This window comes from Sitophilus oryzae, unplaced genomic scaffold, assembly GCF_002938485.1.
Source record: "Sitophilus oryzae breed Bouriz unplaced genomic scaffold, Soryzae_2.0 scaffold_1113_pilon_pilon, whole genome shotgun sequence".
Taxonomy (NCBI): Eukaryota; Metazoa; Arthropoda; class Insecta; order Coleoptera; family Curculionidae; genus Sitophilus; species Sitophilus oryzae.
Genome location: NW_022145742.1, coordinates 395,011 through 413,141, shown reverse-complemented (window position 1 = coordinate 413,141; position 18,131 = coordinate 395,011). Strand labels below are relative to the sequence as shown.

General features: G+C 31.9%; 3 protein-coding genes across 3 annotated transcripts; 2 read left to right on the top strand and 1 right to left on the bottom strand.

Moving 5' to 3' along the window:
• The first annotated feature begins 1,834 nt into the window (after window positions 1–1,834).
• On the top strand, window positions 1,835–9,461 carry LOC115882742 (FAST kinase domain-containing protein 3, mitochondrial). Its single transcript, XM_030900971.1, has 8 exons — window positions 1,835–2,264; window positions 2,338–2,574; window positions 2,674–2,941; window positions 2,995–3,125; window positions 3,254–3,395; window positions 5,446–5,682; window positions 5,746–5,818; window positions 9,179–9,461. Exons 1-8 carry the CDS (start codon window positions 1,917–1,919, stop codon window positions 9,384–9,386), a joined length of 1,644 nt encoding a protein of 547 aa, XP_030756831.1. The 5' UTR covers window positions 1,835–1,916; the 3' UTR covers window positions 9,387–9,461.
• Window positions 9,462–10,991: 1,530 nt separating this feature from the next.
• Window positions 10,992–14,454, top strand: LOC115882732 (fidgetin-like protein 1). The gene is made up of 5 exons (XM_030900960.1): window positions 10,992–11,616; window positions 11,722–11,999; window positions 12,056–12,189; window positions 13,177–13,404; window positions 13,456–14,454. The coding sequence occupies exons 1-5, from the start codon at window positions 11,012–11,014 to the stop codon at window positions 13,768–13,770; spliced, it is 1,560 nt and encodes a 519-aa protein (XP_030756820.1). The 5' UTR covers window positions 10,992–11,011; the 3' UTR covers window positions 13,771–14,454.
• Window positions 14,455–15,010: 556 nt separating this feature from the next.
• LOC115882723 (protein-associating with the carboxyl-terminal domain of ezrin) lies at window positions 15,011–17,626 on the bottom strand. The gene is made up of 5 exons (XM_030900951.1): window positions 17,249–17,626; window positions 16,491–16,950; window positions 16,108–16,437; window positions 15,859–16,031; window positions 15,011–15,800 (listed from the first exon to the last, which is right to left on the bottom strand). The coding sequence occupies exons 1-5, from the start codon at window positions 17,432–17,434 to the stop codon at window positions 15,081–15,083; spliced, it is 1,869 nt and encodes a 622-aa protein (XP_030756811.1). The 5' UTR covers window positions 17,435–17,626; the 3' UTR covers window positions 15,011–15,080.
• Window positions 17,627–18,131: the final 505 nt, after the last annotated feature.

Below are 18,131 nucleotides of genomic sequence, written 5' to 3'. Positions count from 1 at the left end.
TTTAAAATATGGCCACTTCTCTTTAAAGGCTTTAGCCAGCACTTTAATGGGTAATGGTGTGGATCCGGTGGCTGACCTTGAAACGAGTTTTTGCTGCATATAGTCACTGACACTACGCATGCGCACATGTTCGATGTTGCCAGTTTACAAGTTATTTTGGAATTATTTTTAGTAGAAAACAAATATGTACTTTTCTGTTTTTTTTTGTCAATATATACCGTGTGATCGAAAAAACGGCGTCCAGTTGGCTGGGAAATGACGATTGAGGACATTTCCCAGGTAAAATGACAGCGATCTTCATTTCATAGTCATCGCTGACGCTTTTTTCCATCATAGTACTCGATATATTATATTATTATTTTAATATTTCGCACAACACGTGAACTCTTATTATGTATTTTTATAGTCAATAAAATTAAATAGAAATAAAACTCTAGATTCCTATAATTAATCTAATTGCTCTAGATTATTATACTACGTTTAAAAAGGGCTTTATTAAAAATTCGTGAAATTAAAAAGAATGTGTCCAAGTTTTTTCTTTTTTTTTTAATTTTTAAATGTTGTAGCTCCATGTCATGTTCATAATAGTTTTTTTTTAACATTCCATCAAAACTACGGACGCCTTAAAAGGCCTTTTAGCCTCCGTAATTAAAATTGTAGAATCAGCTTCAGCAACATTAACAGTTAGACCTCTTGTTTAATTCTGCTTATACATATATTGCATTAATTTTTCTGCTACCTTAAGATTTCTCTATTCTTACACCTAATTTATGTGATTTTCTTAGCATATATGATTTATAAACCATATTTTTCCTAATGGAAGGATGGAATAGGATATGCAAAATTATGATATTTTAACATTTATTTTCCAGAAAAAGTATAATATAATATTAAGATTAAGACATAACAAGTATTATAAGAAAATGAGACAGATCTTAATATAAATCACAAACTAACTAAGTCTCAATTTGGTCTTGTATAAACACAGGTATAAAACTAATAAGATCATAACTCAACCTTGACCATATTGTCAAGATTTGGCATTATAGGGAACAAGAAATTGCAGTAAATTAAGAAAAGAATATCAAAGTACACGATATTAAAATACTGGGTAATTACCAAATACTGTAATGTATTCTACGACACAAACCATCTCCTTTCTAAAGAGAAAAAGATAAAACATAAAGCTTATATTTTAGTCTTATCAACACACTTTTCGATAAAATATATGTCTAAAATTGCTATTAATCCACTAACTTGATATTTTTAAGAAATTATGATACAAACAATCAAAGTAAATTAATAATCAAAGTTCACAATCTTCATTATCTTGCTTACCTTAATTTTGGATATCAAGATAAATCTGAAATTATAAAATTAATTATAGAATTTCTATTATTATTGATTAACACTAAAAAAAAATTTCAACTGCAAATAATTCGAAAATAAACTGCAACTTGGCAACATCGACGATGTGCGCTTGCGTAATATTGTTGATCAAATACAGCAAATATAGGCTTCAAGGTCAGCCACCGGATCCACACCTTTACCCTTCAATGATTTATTTATTTCCTTTGCCCGATTAAGAGTTGTCTACCTATATATATAAAAAATACCCGCTATGTTTTCTTTTATATGTCTATGGTTGACAAATACGTCGGTAGCCATAGTCGGTACACCATATTATATATGCAGTAAACAAAGGCGAGGAAACTATTAAATTACTGCCTAAGGACCGCGGTTCGGATTCCACATAAATAAAGTAGACCCTGTCCAGATTAGCCCTAGCAGCAAAAAAGAGACATTAAACTTTAAAGTAGCGTAAGCAGCTTTAGCCAATAAATAATAAAAGTAGAATAAAAATGATGTTCGAGTTTTAGGTTATTTATCTAATAATCTAATTTTTGAGAAAAAAAATGTTGAAATTATATCAACGAATATTAATACAGCCGAATAATGGAATTGCTAGAATATCTTGCCTTACCAGACATAATACATTCGCATCGTCAACTGTTGCCGAAGTTAAAAATTCCAACTCTGAAAATTTTCCGGAAAAAGAAAATAGTTCTGCCGTTACTCAGCGGAGTACCCCGAAGAATCGTAATAACATAGTAAAAGTTGCATTTGCCTCGATAAACCTTGCAAACACCAGTATTGGAATTGACACTCCCATTATAGATAAAAAAATAAAATCAGCTACTTCAGTTGATGAACTTCTTTCACTCTCCCAAGGAACAGGTGTGTCAAGACATCATGCCCTCAAGGTAAGCAATTGTATCTACCTTGGATTGCTCGTTCTTGAAATTAAAATTGTTCTTATTTTTTAAATTGATATAGGTTGTGTCTGTTTTATCAAATTGGACGTCAACTGGTCAAATTCAATTGCGAGATTTTGAGACAGACCCCAGGTTTCTAAGATTATGTAAAATATTAACAAAGAATTCTATAATAAGTAGAAGTACTAAAAATTTAGATACTGATGCAAGTGAAGATTTGTCAACAATTTTAAATATTACGGCAGATGAAGAGGCTGCTAAAATTGTGGCCAGCATAACAATACCCCAAATGATAAAGGTTAGTTTATATTTGCACAGGATTTATTAATACTGAGCCATCTTAATAAGTTGACGTTAGAGATATTAGTTCAAAGGTAGTTTAGTTATTTTATTATAGGTTTTATCAACTCTGTCTGCCAGGAGACGTAGATCGCCATTGTTACTTAGAACTATTGCTTATAATGTTACGGCAAGCCAGGATATTCTTAATATCAAACAATGTGCCGATTTATTTTATAGCATATCAGTTTTAAATTATTATGATGAAAACTTATTTGAAAGAGTTGGCTCTAATATAATCACAGCCCTTCAAGAACAAATTAGTAAAAGTGCAGTGGTTGGTTCAATTCTAACCAGTATTGGTTTGTTGAAATATAAATCGCCAGGTGAGATCATTGCACTTATTATAAGAATATATCTTTATGACAAGGTTTTTTAGCCTTACTTGATGCAATCAGTGAATGGGTGGTAAATAACCAAAGTTCCTGCAGGCCACAGGATATGTTTAGTTTGTTTATGACCTTAGGTGTTCTGAATTACACTCCTTCTAATCATGAAGCTTTATTTAAGGTACATTAAATAGGTATATAAAACTAAAAATTCAGTGTTGATGCTGATATTAATGATTTTACCATTAACAAAATCACTTTAAGAATGTGTGTGTAAGGAAAGACATTTAGATATGTTTTTTCTTGTAGCTCCTTATTCCACAACTTACCCAAGAAGAAGCTGGTAAACCATTGATTTGGTTGGACATTGTTTGGTCCTTGGTTCTTTTAAACAAAGCTAATAAGGAACATTTCCAATCTGTGTTAAGTGAAGAATTTATAAGTAAACTTGGTAAGGAATAATTTAAACTCCATTATTCCTAATTTTACAGGAGAGCAAAAAAACGGTACAAAAAAATATGTACATATTATGTAGGAAGTATTTTCATGCGTAAATAATCATATTACTCATTATCAAAAGAGATAAGAATTTTATTTGCTGGGGAACAATAAAACTCAATATTTCGTTTTACATCATTTTTTCAGACATAATAGGGAGATAGCAGATATTCGTCTTGCAGAATTAAGAAATAAAAATATACTTCTGGAGATAGCAACCTTTATTGTTTGAAATTTTGAAAATGGAATTGAATATTACCCAAACAGATAATCAATTAAATAAAAAAAATATGATATTCATAACCATATATTTATAATATTGTCGGTCTAGAAGCAAAACATACAAGTCCACAAACGAATAAATTTTTAATGCATTTTTAAAGAACTGAAGTAGCAGCATTTTGGACTTAATGAATATGAAAATAATTTAAAAATTAAACTTATAATAATTCTTAGAAGATATGGTAGAATCCTTCCATGCTTATCTTAATTTTTATACAACGAGCTTGAAAATAGTGTGTGATTTTATTAAATTTTTATTACTTTTCTCCTTATTTTTTTAATTTTTATAAAAATTATTATCATTTACGTGAAAAAACGTTGAAAAAAATAAAACTGATTAGGTATTATGGAAATTCTTGTACAAGTAAGTAATGGTTATTTAAACTATTTATAGCACGATGCTATTTATATACGCCGATGATGAATTGCTCGTATATAGAGAATTTCGTTTTTCCCCTTACCCTTTACGGATACCTCGTATTTACTGAACGGATCGACGCAGGATCGAACTGGCCATATTATATATACAGGTTGTTAATTTGTTTATTACTCGCAGCAAGAGCTTTACTGTTGAAATATGGCAACCTCGGCCCGCTCGTCGATAAACGACGCGACGGGACGAGTCGGCAGAAAACCCTATAAGTGCATGCGTTCGTTAGGGGGGCCCCAGCCTTCGCGGGCTCCCTTTATAGTTTATTATTTATTCTTAACAATATTTGCTTTTACACTGCATTATGGCATTTGCATTGCTTTGGTTTACCTTGCATTAGGGTAGTTCCCTGATTTCTATACAGGGTGAGTCTTAAATAAGTGCAAATATTTTCAGGGCTGGTAAATCTCGATAAAAGAAACATAATATTTTCTCTTCACCGTTTTTTTTTCAAATAAATCCGAAACAACCCAGTTATTTCACTTTTAAAATTTCCAATTTTTGGCTATAATTTTGAGAATCATTGGATTTTCTTTCTTGTAAATTTAATCTACTACCTATGTTGCCATATTACAAACAAAATATGTTTTTAAACTAAAAATTAAAAAAATTTCCAAATTTTTTTTTAAAAAAATTCCAAATTCCCCCCAAAAAAATTGCGAAAAGAACCTCATAATCGTGTTTCTTGGGTCGAAATATACTACCCCTAAAAATATTTGCACTTATTTAAGACTCATCCTGTATATAATAGGGAAAAATTGACCAAAACGTCAGGCGAAAATATACGCAAAAAAAATCCACACGGGCCCCTCCTTACATTGCCGTACTGTACTAAAGAAACATACGAGTAAGAATCCGTGTGTTTGCTTTAGCGTGATCCTAACGGAAATTACGGAGATAACAGTATTTCGGTGGCTATTTAGGATCACTGGGAGTTAGCAGATATTATTGAGTTAAAATAGCAAATTTTCTTTAATGGGAAAAAATGTATTTGCTTTCCCTACTTATAGACTATTGTTTTCTCTTTCTAATGGTATAAAAAAACTTATTAACGTAAAAAATGGAGTTAACAGGTTATCACGTTTCACTGACGATATTATTACACTACAGTGTGGCCCAGTATTCCCACATTTAAAGTTCAAAAAATGTTATAGGTTGTCTATGTTTCTCTATATTATTCTAAATAGGACACCTGGGTTTTTTTTATAAGACAAAATTGTAAAATTAAAATATTTTTAATCAGTATAAAATTCTCATTTTTTTAAGTGTATTTTTTGTGATAAAATTTCAGGAGAATTATCCACTTCTGTAAAATTAAAGTTGTTAAATATAGACGGAGCAGCGCATTATCTAGTAGATAATTATAATGGTCCAAAAATTCCTCCAAAACATGAAATTCGAAGTACAACATTGGTGTCATCCAAGGAAAAATCTAATATGATCAATTCAGTTGTGGAAACATTGAAAAATTTAATTTCAGAAAACAACCTAAGAAGCAGAGTTAACACAGGTTTGGGATTCTATATAGGTAAGAAATAAGAAAAATAGTTATATCGTGGATTATCAAAAAGTAAATTGTCATAATTTTTAGATGCAGAATGTTTATTAGATAGTACATGTAATCCACAACCATTAACATCAAACCCTATTTCGGAATTCTCCAAGTATGTTTTACCAGTAGCGTGGCAAATTCTCGCGGGCCCCCCTGCAATCTTTGTTAGGGGCCCCCCTAAGTATACTCAAAAATTCCTTCAAATACATCATTATCGTGATATCTGCTTGAAACATATTTTTAACAAGAGCCACAATGTGATATTTTTTTATATTTTGATAATTGTTTCAACATTTATTTATTTATTATTATAGTACTCTTAAAATACTTAAACTAGAAAACAAACATTTATGTTTCTAATTAATCAAAGTTTTATTAAAAAAAAAACTCAACATTTAACTGCTAATAACTAGAACGCAAATGTGAAAAAGAAATTTTAAATATTTATGAAGTACCCTATGGTATATTAGAAAGTCTATTCCTTTTTCCTCGACCTTAACAAAAATAACTTGTTTACGAGGCTGTCCAAATCTACCTCTTTTGCTATAGACCTCGCAAAACTTTTTATTATTTTCAGCTTAGAAAAAGTTTTTTCTGGTTCAGCGGATATTATAGGGAGAACCAGAAACAACTGGAATACAGTGCAAATCTCAGGTATACTGCTAATTAGTAATTAGGTTTTTTCAAAAATAAAATCAGAAAACTCTCTGACTGAAAATTTTTGATTTTTTCATAAAGTAAATTTTTTGCTTGAATTAGCTCCGATGCTAGATTTTGTGTTAGGTCGTTAGGATATTTGTCTACTAATACTTTGGCATTAGCTAAGATATCAGATTCCTGGGATTTTAACAATGTTTGTGCGTTTAAAATTTCAAATTTAGAATAAATATTTTGAAATGCGTCATACCTGATTCTATACTGAGTTATTATTATATCCAAACAAGCATAAAAAATTGTGACTTTTAAACGACTTTTAGGATTTTCAATGGGCTCATCAGCTACTATTTCATCAGAAATAGGTTTGATTCTACGAACTCTTTTGTTTTTTAACTGAGGCTCAATATTCCAAGATTTCAATTGAAATTGATAGCTCATACACAGGCCCGTTCCTGGGGTATCTGGCGCGTACGTGCAGCATTCTTTGCTGCGCCCTTTTTATATTTAAATCAATTATATATTTTAATCTTAATCTCAAAATTTTAAAGAATTTATATTCTACGACAAACGAGCAATATGTAATTGGAAATGTAAAAAAAACTATTCTAATTAAAGTATAAAAACATTTATTAAATAAATAAAACAAACAAAACAACAAATACTTAGTAACAAAAATAGTACCCTAAAGAAAAACTGACCCATTTAATATGAAATACATAAAAACATTAAACTAAAATTCGGAACTAATACACATGTACTGATTTCATTCGAAAATCGGCAACTATGAAACTATGAACCCTTCCCGGACACAAACGGTACATTGTGAGACAGGAAATTGTAGAGAGAAACAAGCCTTATAATATAGGATACAACATTTTAATGAACAGTGCTTTGCATAAAATCAATAAAATGAAAAATATACGAAATAATATACATGTACCGATTTCTTTCGAAAATCGACAACTATGAAACTATGATCCCTTCCCGGACACAAACGGTACATTGTGAGACAGGAAATTGTAGAGAGAAACAAGCCCTATAACATAGGATACAACATTTTAATAAACAGTGCTTTCCATATAGTATCAATAAAATGAAAAATATACGAAATAATATATGTGTACTGATTTCTTTCGAAAATCGACAACTATGAAACTATTATCCCTTCCCCGACACAAACAATACATTGTGAGACAGGAAATTGTAGAGAGAAACAAGCCCTATAACATAGGATACAACATTTTAATGAACAGTGCTTTCCATAAAATCAATAAAATAAAAAATATACGAAATAATATACAGTGTACTGATTTCTTTCGAAAATCGACAACTATGAAACTATGAACCCTTCCCGGACACAAACGGTACATTGTGAGACAGGAAATTGTAGAGAGAAGCAAGCCCTATAACATAGGATACAACATTTTGTGCTTTCAGTGCTTTCCATAAAATCAATAAAATGAAAAATATATACGAAATAATATACATGTACTGATTTCTTTCGAAAATCGACAACTATGAAAATATAATCCCTTCCCCGACACAAACGGTACATTGTGAGAAAGGAAATTGTAGAGAGAGACAAGCCCTATAAGATAGGATACAACATTTTAATGAACAGTGCTTTCCATAAAACGAATAAAATGAAAAATAAATAGATGCGAGATCAATGTGTTGCCGACAGATTGCCCTAGACTTGTTTATTCGGTGCGGGCAACGCAAAAAAGACGTAAAGCATACTTTTTTTACTTAATTTTACTTTACTTTTTTATACTTAAACCATATTAATGGTTTAAGTATTTGTTTATTGGCAAGAAAGCGTATCGGTTTTTTGTTACAAAGTACTGATTGACCCTTTGATTTTGCGCCCCCAAAATGTTGCGCCTACGTGCGTGCACGCACTGCATGCTCGCCAGGAACGGCCCTGCTCATACACACTTTCAAAAGTGTCCCTAAGATTTTCTATTTTAACAAGAACTCCTGATTAGATCTGTGGCCAGTCCTATGTCAATATCATTTTTTTGTAAGCATTTTGAAAGCAAGTTAGTATTTTCCAATATTGTACCTTGGAAATTAGTAAGAAAATAAATTCGGAATTTTCTATTTTATCTTGTAATATCTTGGCCTCATCTCTATCAGTACGTTTTTTCAGCATTAATGTTAAATTCGATAGACGCTTGACGACGGACAACAAATTAGTTTTTATCGATAGTATGCTTTTGGCTCTTGACGACCATCTATTTGGACATAATTTTTTTAAAATTAAACCAACTGTTTTACTATTTTTTATTTCGCAGTTTAGGCTTTGCCAACGGGGTAGACTTTCACTGAAAAGTATATAAAGATTCTGAACCGTGCCAAAAAAATTTCTTATCTCGCTAATATTGCTCACAGAGTCATTTAAAATAAGTGTGCTTATGGAAAAAATCTACCGATATGATACTTTTAATCATAAACTCCGTGAAAACATGATAATCGCTGTGTGTTGTGTCGCCTAAACATATTTACAACTAAACGAAATTCCAAATTATCCCGTACAATAATTATTATTATTATACCTGTAGAGAATAATGTAGTGTAAAATAATTGTTTTATATCAGTCTAATTATTGCTGAGTGGATAGTGTGGCTAAATGTAATTTCAGTTTTCGGTTTGTTTCATAATTGTTTTTGAAGGATGAGGTGTGGGGGCCCCCAATTTACCCGGGCCCCCCCGCCACGCGGAGTCTGCGGGGGCGTTTGCCACGCGCCTGGGTTATACAAAATTTTGTGCCAATCTTTTTTTTAATTTTGATGCATTTTATTGTTGCTTTTAGGATTGCAGTTTTAGCTTATGATTACCACGATATGACTAAAGGAAAAGTTGAACCTACAGGCATAAATGTATTTTCACAAAGGTTATTAAATGTGATGGGATACAAAGTTATTATTATACCGTATACGGAATTTAAAGTTGGAGATAAAATTGTTAACCGAGTTAAGTATATAGAAAAGAAATTAAAGGATGCAGTGAAGTCATCATAGCTTATATAATTAATTTTATATATGTTGTTAATTTATTTAAATATTGTATATTAAAATAAATTGTATACAGTGTGTTATCTTGTTACTAATAATTATAAGTTATAAGTATAAATTTATAAATTTAATTAATTTCTAGTATTTTTACGCTAAGCTATTATAGCCAGTATACAGTTCATAAACTCGCCACTTATAATGGATAATTTATTATTAAATCTTGTTTTATTACTTTTATTATTTTTAGGTATTTTCCTTGTAGGCTATCCAGTCAGCTGAGTCAGCGCCTATTTTAAAATTTTAAGTTCAATCATACTTTTTTTACGAGGAATCTGAACCGCGGTCTTCAGCCACGTAGTGGCCTATCTTTGGACTTACGCGATATCCGATTTCCTCCGGATCAGAATGATCAGTACAGCCCAAAATTTCTACTTTGAATTTACACTATTCTTCTATGGAAAAGTTCTTTGTTTCTGAGAACACCCAAATACAGATTCAATGCAGATATGGCCAATTGCCCTTTCAGCCCAGCCCTAAACTTCGACCACGGCTTCGACTATGGAACTTCGACCCTCTTGCTATGCATTATGGAACAATCATATTTATTTTTTGTTTTCAAAGATGTTGATGAGCCACCACAGAATAACTACAGAACGATCAGTCAATGTAATAAAAAAGCGAACAAAATTTTTGCTGCCATCTATAGCGGGCCGAGTGCGGCTCAGGGCTTCAAGGTCAAAATAATTATTTATTAAATAAAAAAGTCGTGTCGGCGGCACGACTCGAACCAGCTACCTTCGTGTTGCTAGACGAGAGCCTTGTCCCCATAGATATCACATTGTGCATTTTAACCCGATCAAACAATCGGAGGTTGACTACGTACTGTAAAAACCAACTGAGACAGAGAAGGCGACATTGCCACATCTCAAATTTGCGCCTATCTACTTAGTTTGATTTGCAGAAAAGGTGACTTTAAAACCTTCACCGGATATCAGTAAATCTCAATTTCTTAATTAAATTAATAGTTTATATTTAAAGAAGCATGCGTAATAATTTATTATTAACCAGAGGATATATGCGTTACTATTAAACGACATGTTTACTGTTTAATGTGCTGAAACGTCTAGAACTATTGGCAACGTCGCTGCTAATCTTCCAGAATGAAATGAGCCGTCCGTCCCACCACCCCTCGCGACGGCCCTTGGTCCGTTATAGCGTACTACGTTTAGCTTACGATGTGTTTGAAGTCGGAATCAAGTCCGAAGTGAACTTTTCAGTGTTTTTCAGTAGTTTTTGTTTTTGTTTAACGTACTTTTGAATCTGCGAATTTTCAATATGGTAGGACAGTGTCAAATGTGTGGAAAAATAAGTTCAAATTACCCGAATTTGTCTTTTCACAGGTAGGTATTGTTTCCGCCGTCATCGTACATAGGCGTCCCACAAGGGAGCCTCTCACAATTAAAATAATTTCTAATTATATTTGTTGAATTTTGATCTATTAAAACAAGAACGTAGTAGCCGGTAATTGAATTATAATTCGTCTCAATTACTACCTAACTGTTGTAGATCATAACAAATTTGAATATAAACTTTGCATTTGAAACCATTTTCAAAGTAATTGTTACAAAAATATGACCGATTATAATATTACATGTTTTAGTTTAGAGAATAATATTTTTTGTGAATTATATGACCACAAGGTCAGGAAATACACAGATTGTGTATACCAGGAAAATGAAAATTTATATAATAATTTAATGAAGAAATCATACCCTAATATTAATATAAAACGTCAATTCAAAATTACAAGGGAGTTACCCAAAATTAACTTAGATACATATTTAGAAGATTTGAAATGTTCAGATAGTGGAAAAGTGTATTGTAGTGAATCAGAGAAGATTAGTAAACAGCAATTACAGCAATTTGGAAAGTTGTTTAGTACAAATCAGGATAAACAAGCTAATATACATATTTTATCAAGTAAAATAGATAAGCAAGTTGGAAAAACATCGAGTAGTTATACTGTAAAACAAGAACATATTGAAAAGAAGAGAGATGTATTAAATTCATTTAAATCTGCAAGGGAGGAACTTGATATTCAACACTCTAAGGTGGGATTTGGTGGAAGTACTAATGTTTCAGATGAGAACTTAGTTGGTGGGCAGAAAAGGAAACTTGGTATGAGAAGAAGTGTAAGAGATAGATTTATTTCTCCATTACTGTCTAGAAGCAATAGGTAAGTATATAAAAAATTGTTGAAAACATTAATTTAAGCATTAAGTATATACATATAGATATTAGATGCTCAATACACTTGAAAAAATTACCAATTATATTTCAGTAATGAAGAGTTTGATCAAAAGAATGAAGATGTTCCAGTAGTTCACGAAAAATTAAAAAATATTGATCCTAAGATGGTTGAGCTTATCATGTCTGAAATTATGGATCAAAGTCCTAATATATCTTGGAATGACATTGCTGGATTGGAATTTGCAAAAACAGCAATTAAGGAAGCAGTTGTTTGGCCTATGCTAAGACCTGATATATTTACTGGTTTGAGGAGACCACCTAAAGGCATTTTATTGTTTGGGCCACCGGGAACAGGCAAAACTTTGATAGGTGTGTTATTTTTTCCTGCAAATCCAGGTTTGAGAGTAAATATTATTAATTTTTAGGCAAATGTGTTGCCTCTCAAAGTAAATCAACATTTTTTAGTATTAGTGCTTCCTCTTTAACATCAAAATGGATAGGGGATGGAGAGAAAATGGTTAGAGCCTTGTTTGCTGTTGCTAGAGTTCATCAACCCTCAGTGAGTAAATGTTTTCATTAAATATACAGGGTGTTCCACCTACGTATTTTTTAACGCGCCACCTACATATTTTTTAACTGGTTTGAAGAATAATAACTTTTCGTACATACCTGTATAAAATTACCGAGTAAGAAAATATATATTTACGACGTGTATTATGTAATAAAGGTCTCTTGCTAAATTTTAAAATTTAAAATCGAAATTATGAATACCTACCAACAAGACATAAATTAAACATTATGTCAATACCTACCAACGACTAATTAGTTATTAAACTGAAATCATAAATTTAAACAGTTTTCAACAAAAAAGTTCAACAGAAACCGTCTTATTATAAGTTTTTCGAAGAAAAATTTATGATTAAAAAAATAAAAAGTTCCCAAATTTATCCTTTCAGTCAAATAACTATCTACTCAACATGTTTATTTTTTGTCAATAATAACATGTATTGACTATTTCCATTCTAAATATCTTGAGAACGTTTGCCCGTCGCGGTTTTTACTAAGACATTTTTTATGTAAAAAATCAAGGGTATGTATATTTTTTCATTCAGTAGTTTTATACAGGTACGGTCGTTAAACAATTTACAGTTAAAAACAGTTAAAAGATATGTAGGTGGCGCCCCCTACAAATGGGAGCCATATTGACATCAAAATCAAATTTCTCATGCCAAAAAACTCCCAGACTCCAATTTTCATCCAAATATTGAGGTTACTTCAGAAGTTATTTGGAAAAAAATCATAATAAAAATGAAACTTCTACACCCTATATAACTACATAGCTAACTGCTGAATTTCGCCGAGTTAAAAATAAAGGAGTTTTTATTTTATTTATTTATTTATTTATATCTCTAAAACTAAGCATTTTAGGGCATACATTTATAGGAACTTTTTTACTTAATTTTATCTATAGAATATGCTCCCGAAGTTTCCGGAATACAGTGTAAAATTTTGCTCAATATAAAATTTCATTTTTTTTTAATTGTAGGTTGTTTTTATTGATGAAGTAGATTCCCTACTTACACAAAGAAATGAAACTGAACATGAGAGTTCAAGAAGGATCAAAACTGAATTTTTGGTCCAATTAGATGGTGCCAGCATTGATGCCGATGAAAGGTTGTTGATAATTGGTGCCACAAATAGGCCACAAGAATTAGATGAAGCTGCTAGAAGACGTTTCGTGAAAAGACTGTACATACCTCTTCCAGATTATACGGTAAGGGTAAAAACACTACAATATTATTTACCTACTATTTTATAATTGTAGGCACGACATGAACTCCTCTTAAAGTTATTTTCAAATGAAAAACATTTATTAATTAAAGAGGATTTTGAGAAAATTGCTCAACTTTCTGAAGGTTACTCTGGGGCAGATATAAAAAACCTTTGTTCTGAAGCATCTTTGGAGCCTATAAGGTCTATAGATTTTAATGATATACAAAATATTGAGGCTTCAGAAGTCAGAGCTTTAACAATGTCTGATTTTGAGAAATCTCTCAATAGAGTTAAACCTAGTGTCTCGCCAAATGATTTATTACAATATGTTAAGTGGGATCAAACTTATGGATCTGGAGGAAGTTAAAAAATATTTGATTGTATTTAGAATATATTTTTTACATTATATAATTAATATTTATTAAATTAAATTGAAAAAAAAAATTCTTAGTACATATAAATATACAGGGTCGCTGATATGTATGGAAACGGTCGATTATTGGGCAAAGTATACGAGGTCCCGCAAAAAATGAAATACCAAAGTTATAGGGTTTTTAAATGCCTAACATCTTGTAATAAACTTAAGTGTACAGGATCGGCCATAAAATCGTGGCACCTCAAAGATTAATTTTTTAAACGGAACCTCCTATTTATTATTGGGTATTTTAATTCTTCGTTCAATAAATCCAACCGTTTCCGAGATTTCCAGATATCGATTTTTAGTTTTGAAATGTTAAACGAAAATTTTGTAATTTCCAGACTTGATATAATTTAATTTTATACATCTATAAATGCTAACTTGAAAACTAATATCAAATATTACTAAGTATCACAGTTTCCGCAGAATGGCATCGTTAAATGAAACCGAACACATCGAAATTAATTAAATCAAATTCAAAAGTCAATAACTCGTAAAAGGTTGGTTTAAGGCACATTGTGTGTATTTCTGTTTTTGCTAAGAATTGAAGGAAGAATTGAAATTTGTGATAATATAGAGGGGGTTCCATTTCAAAAAAATGAAACTTTGATGTGCAACGACTTTATGACCGACCTTGTATACTTAAATTTATTACTCGCCAATAGACATTTAAAAACCGTATAACTTTTATATTTAACTTTTTGTGGTACCTCGAGTATTTTACTCAATAATCGACCGTTTCCATACATATCAGCGACCTTGTATAAATAAGCGTCCATTGGCTTGGAAATAACAATCGATGACATTCCCCATATAATTTTACATATTACTCTACAGCAATATCCATTTGAAGGCCTTTGCTGACGCCGTTTTTTTGCAATCATATGAATGTGCGGGATAGCTCTAGAATGTCTTAAGGTGCGTTCACACCGGCTGCGCCGCTCCCCTCAAATCATTTTTTTAACATATACTTTTGTGCGTGCTTAAAAAATACAGTTCAAAAATACGTGTTAAAAAATGTTTTGCGAATGTCTTCCGCGGCGCGGCGTGGCGCAGCCGGTGTGAACGCACCTCTACAACGCTTTCAGATGGAGCGGACAGCATGGATCCTATAATATCCTAGGAATGTGTAGAATAGGAAATAAAACAGATAGAATGAAAAAGTGTTTGAAATAAAGTTAAGTTTATGTTTAAAATTTATGAATAAAATATATTAAAAAGGTACATTTTGAATATAATAATTAAGACTAAATATAGCACTATTCCCAACCATCTCCCCAACCATCTTCATTTCCATTATCATTTGCACACAATTTACTATCAACAGATAAATCTTTCTCTTCTATATCTTCCAATAAATATTTATTATTTGTTTGGATTACAGGTTCCATATCTTGGAAAAAGTCCATGTCATTTTGTTCTTCAGACTTGGTAGTTTGATTTTTTATATCTAATTCATTTATATCTAGTAGTTTCTTTGGTTTGGACACTCTCAAAGGTAGATGACTATCCATTGGTTCCAAGTTAATTTCAGTTCCAGAAATATCACTATCTGCGTTTCCTTTATCAGAATTAGTCTCATTAACTTCTTCTGGATTATCCCAATCTTCCCAATTATCATTCTCTTCCTCTATAGATTGTTCAATATCTTCAGCTGATGATTCCCCCTCTTCACCATCAGGTCGTGGTCTTTCTGGCAATTCATTTTGGCTTTGCATCAACTCAACCATAGAACTAGTTAAACTAAGTTGATCAACATTAGAGTTTATAATTTCAGATACAATATTTTCTTGTTTAAAGTTTCTTGAATTTTTTCTTAAAGTTGGAAGTTCATGAGTCTTAGGACGATTGTCTTTAAACAGGTTTGCCCTCTTACCACCTATAACTGTTTCAGCACCCAGAATGGGAACAAGATCTGCTAAAATATGTAGCGTTCTGGAGACAAGATCATCATTTGTATCTTTTATTCCAAGTAACAACTGAAAAGTTATAAAAGTACATAAAATCCACTTACTTAAAATTAATGGAACAGCTTACCTCTGGTAGAATATACATTTGCAAATCATGTTTAGAAAAGCAGTTGAAGAAATGTGGCAGATATTCTAAGAGGGTTAAACGTATTTGGGCATCTCTAACTGAAAATATTTTTAATAATTTAGGTGAAATATGTTGTCGAAATGTATCCTCAGAAAACAATGCATCAGAATTTTCTGAAATAAAAAAAAAATGGTTAAGTAGATACTACATAGGTACATTGTTACATAACATGATGGTCTTACTGGTTACCTTTTCTAGGAACTAATAAAAATGGTAAAAAATGTTTTCTTGCAGTCTCATTAATAAGTACCATTCTAGATACCAATAGATCTCCTAGCTGGCATGCTATGACATTTTCATCAAATGTCTCTAATTCCTGTTTTAAAGTGGTAAAAAATTCAGTTTTCTCCTGTTCAGATTTTAACGGCAGTTCAATCAAATATGAATGAATATTTATAAATTTCTGTTTGAAAAACTCATGTTCTAATAAATTTTTTAAGGATGGTCTTTGGGATATATCAGAATTTTGTACTATATTTTTGCAGAATTCTTTGAATACTGTAACATTGTATATATCACCTAAAATAATTATCTAAATTAAAAAGCATACACTTTTTTTGTATTTTATCCACCTAATTTGTCTTCCTCTCTATTTTTAAATACATCCCTCACTAGAATACAAAATGCATATACATCTAAAAAATCCTTAGGGGTTTTGGAATGTTTAATGTGCTTGTCTTCATTAGTATCTATCGCTTTACTATATCTATAACTTCTAGATTTAATTAAAAACTCTGCAGATAAATCCTTGTATCGACAGAGATACTCCATTCCTCCTAGTTTCCATCCGCCTTCTCTATTGATAAAAATTGAAGTGTAACATATATTGTTATGAGACACCATAGCTTTTTCGTGAAGAAAACATAACGCCTTAAGTACTGAATGTAATCCAAGACATATTTCCATGGTATTCATTTTTGATATAACGTGGGATAATGGCCGTACCTCTTCTACAGCTAAATAATATTTTGTACCTTTGTGCCATGATGAAATGTATTTGATTATGCAAGGATGGCGATATAGCATTAAGTTCTAAAAACAAAGATTACATTTACTGTCCTCTATTCACGCAGTTGTGCAGCTCTGAACTGTTCAAGAACGTGATACTCTCACTCCATTCAATTAAGTCATAAAGTACAGAACTGTTCCGCGCCATATGGAGGCACCAGGCTATCACGCACAGCTCCTTTCAGAACCGTTCTCAAGTAGCCCAGGCCGTAAGCTCTGGAACTTGAAATTCGCGAATGGAGGACAGCAATTATGTAAATCTATTACACTCGGATAAATTATTCTTAATCTAAGGATAAACTATATAAAAAAAGTTAATTACTTTGCTAAATTTTTCTAGAGCAGAATTAGCACTCCAAAAAGGTTCATTAGCAAATAAGTCCCCGATAAATAATGTTATGTTCACATTATTATCTATACATGCACAATACTGAGACCAAAAATCAGAAACTTCAATAACTTTCTCTTCAATATCTATTCCGGGTATTTGCGAATGTTCGCTTCCCATTATTAAATTAATGTGTATTTTCAAATATTTTTATTTGAGATATTTAAAATATTTTTTAGGTTGCCTTCTATTGTTTCAATTTCTTCTATTTTGATTATGGGTCACCTTTTTGCTTCCAGGGCTATTCCGGACGTAGCCTACTTTGTTTACGTGGAATCCGAACTGCAGTCCTCGGCCACATCATGGTCAATTACTTATCGACTTGGCAAATGTCTAATATTGTGCGCGTTCAGGGAACACAGCGGCTGACCGACCGCTGAGTATTTTACTCAGCGGCTGACTGTTTTTGCGTGTAAAAAGAGACCGTTTAGGGAAACCGCTTACTCAGCCACTCAGCCGCTGACCGTCCTTGAACGCGCCCATTAACTCTTACTCACGGGATATCCCGGACATATGATCCCAGATCCAATCTCATCCGGCTTGTAACCGCCGTGAATGAGCAGTGGGTATACCGAGCAGTGTTATGGAACAACAGCACGACAGAGTTCTCAGACGGTTATCCGTGCATTCACTAGTATCGCCTTATGTCGCTTAAAGCCCCGTTCTCAGAACAACGTCGTGTCGCGGGCGACACAGTTTGACATTTCAAACAACCAATGGGAGCTGTACTAAATTTAAAATTGACAGCTGTTTGAATTTTGTACAAATCTCATTGGTTATCTTGACGTGTCGCTGTTCTGAGAACGGGGCTTAAGCC

Bases quoted from the DNA above. Each gene is read 5' to 3' on its own strand.
- LOC115882742 (XM_030900971.1), top strand. From the start codon at position 1,917: ATGTTGAAATTATATCAACGAATATTAATACAGCCGAATAATGGAATT. The intron at 2,942-2,994 runs GTGAGATCATTG...AAGGTTTTTTAG, and splicing joins GTTGAAATATAAATCGCCAG to CCTTACTTGATGCAATCAGT. The intron at 3,126-3,253 runs GTACATTAAATA...TTTTTCTTGTAG, and splicing joins ATCATGAAGCTTTATTTAAG to CTCCTTATTCCACAACTTAC.
- LOC115882732 (XM_030900960.1), top strand. From the start codon at position 11,012: ATGACCGATTATAATATTACATGTTTTAGTTTAGAGAATAATATTTTT. The intron at 11,617-11,721 runs GTAAGTATATAA...ATTATATTTCAG, and splicing joins TTACTGTCTAGAAGCAATAG to TAATGAAGAGTTTGATCAAA. The intron at 12,000-12,055 runs GTGTGTTATTTT...ATTAATTTTTAG, and splicing joins AACAGGCAAAACTTTGATAG to GCAAATGTGTTGCCTCTCAA.
- LOC115882723 (XM_030900951.1), bottom strand. From the start codon at position 17,434: ATGGGAAGCGAACATTCGCAAATACCCGGAATAGATATTGAAGAGAAA. The intron at 16,951-17,248 runs GTAATTAACTTT...CTTTGTTTTTAG, and splicing joins CTCTAGAAAAATTTAGCAAA to AACTTAATGCTATATCGCCA. The intron at 16,032-16,107 runs GTAACCAGTAAG...TTTTTATTTCAG, and splicing joins TTTATTAGTTCCTAGAAAAG to AAAATTCTGATGCATTGTTT.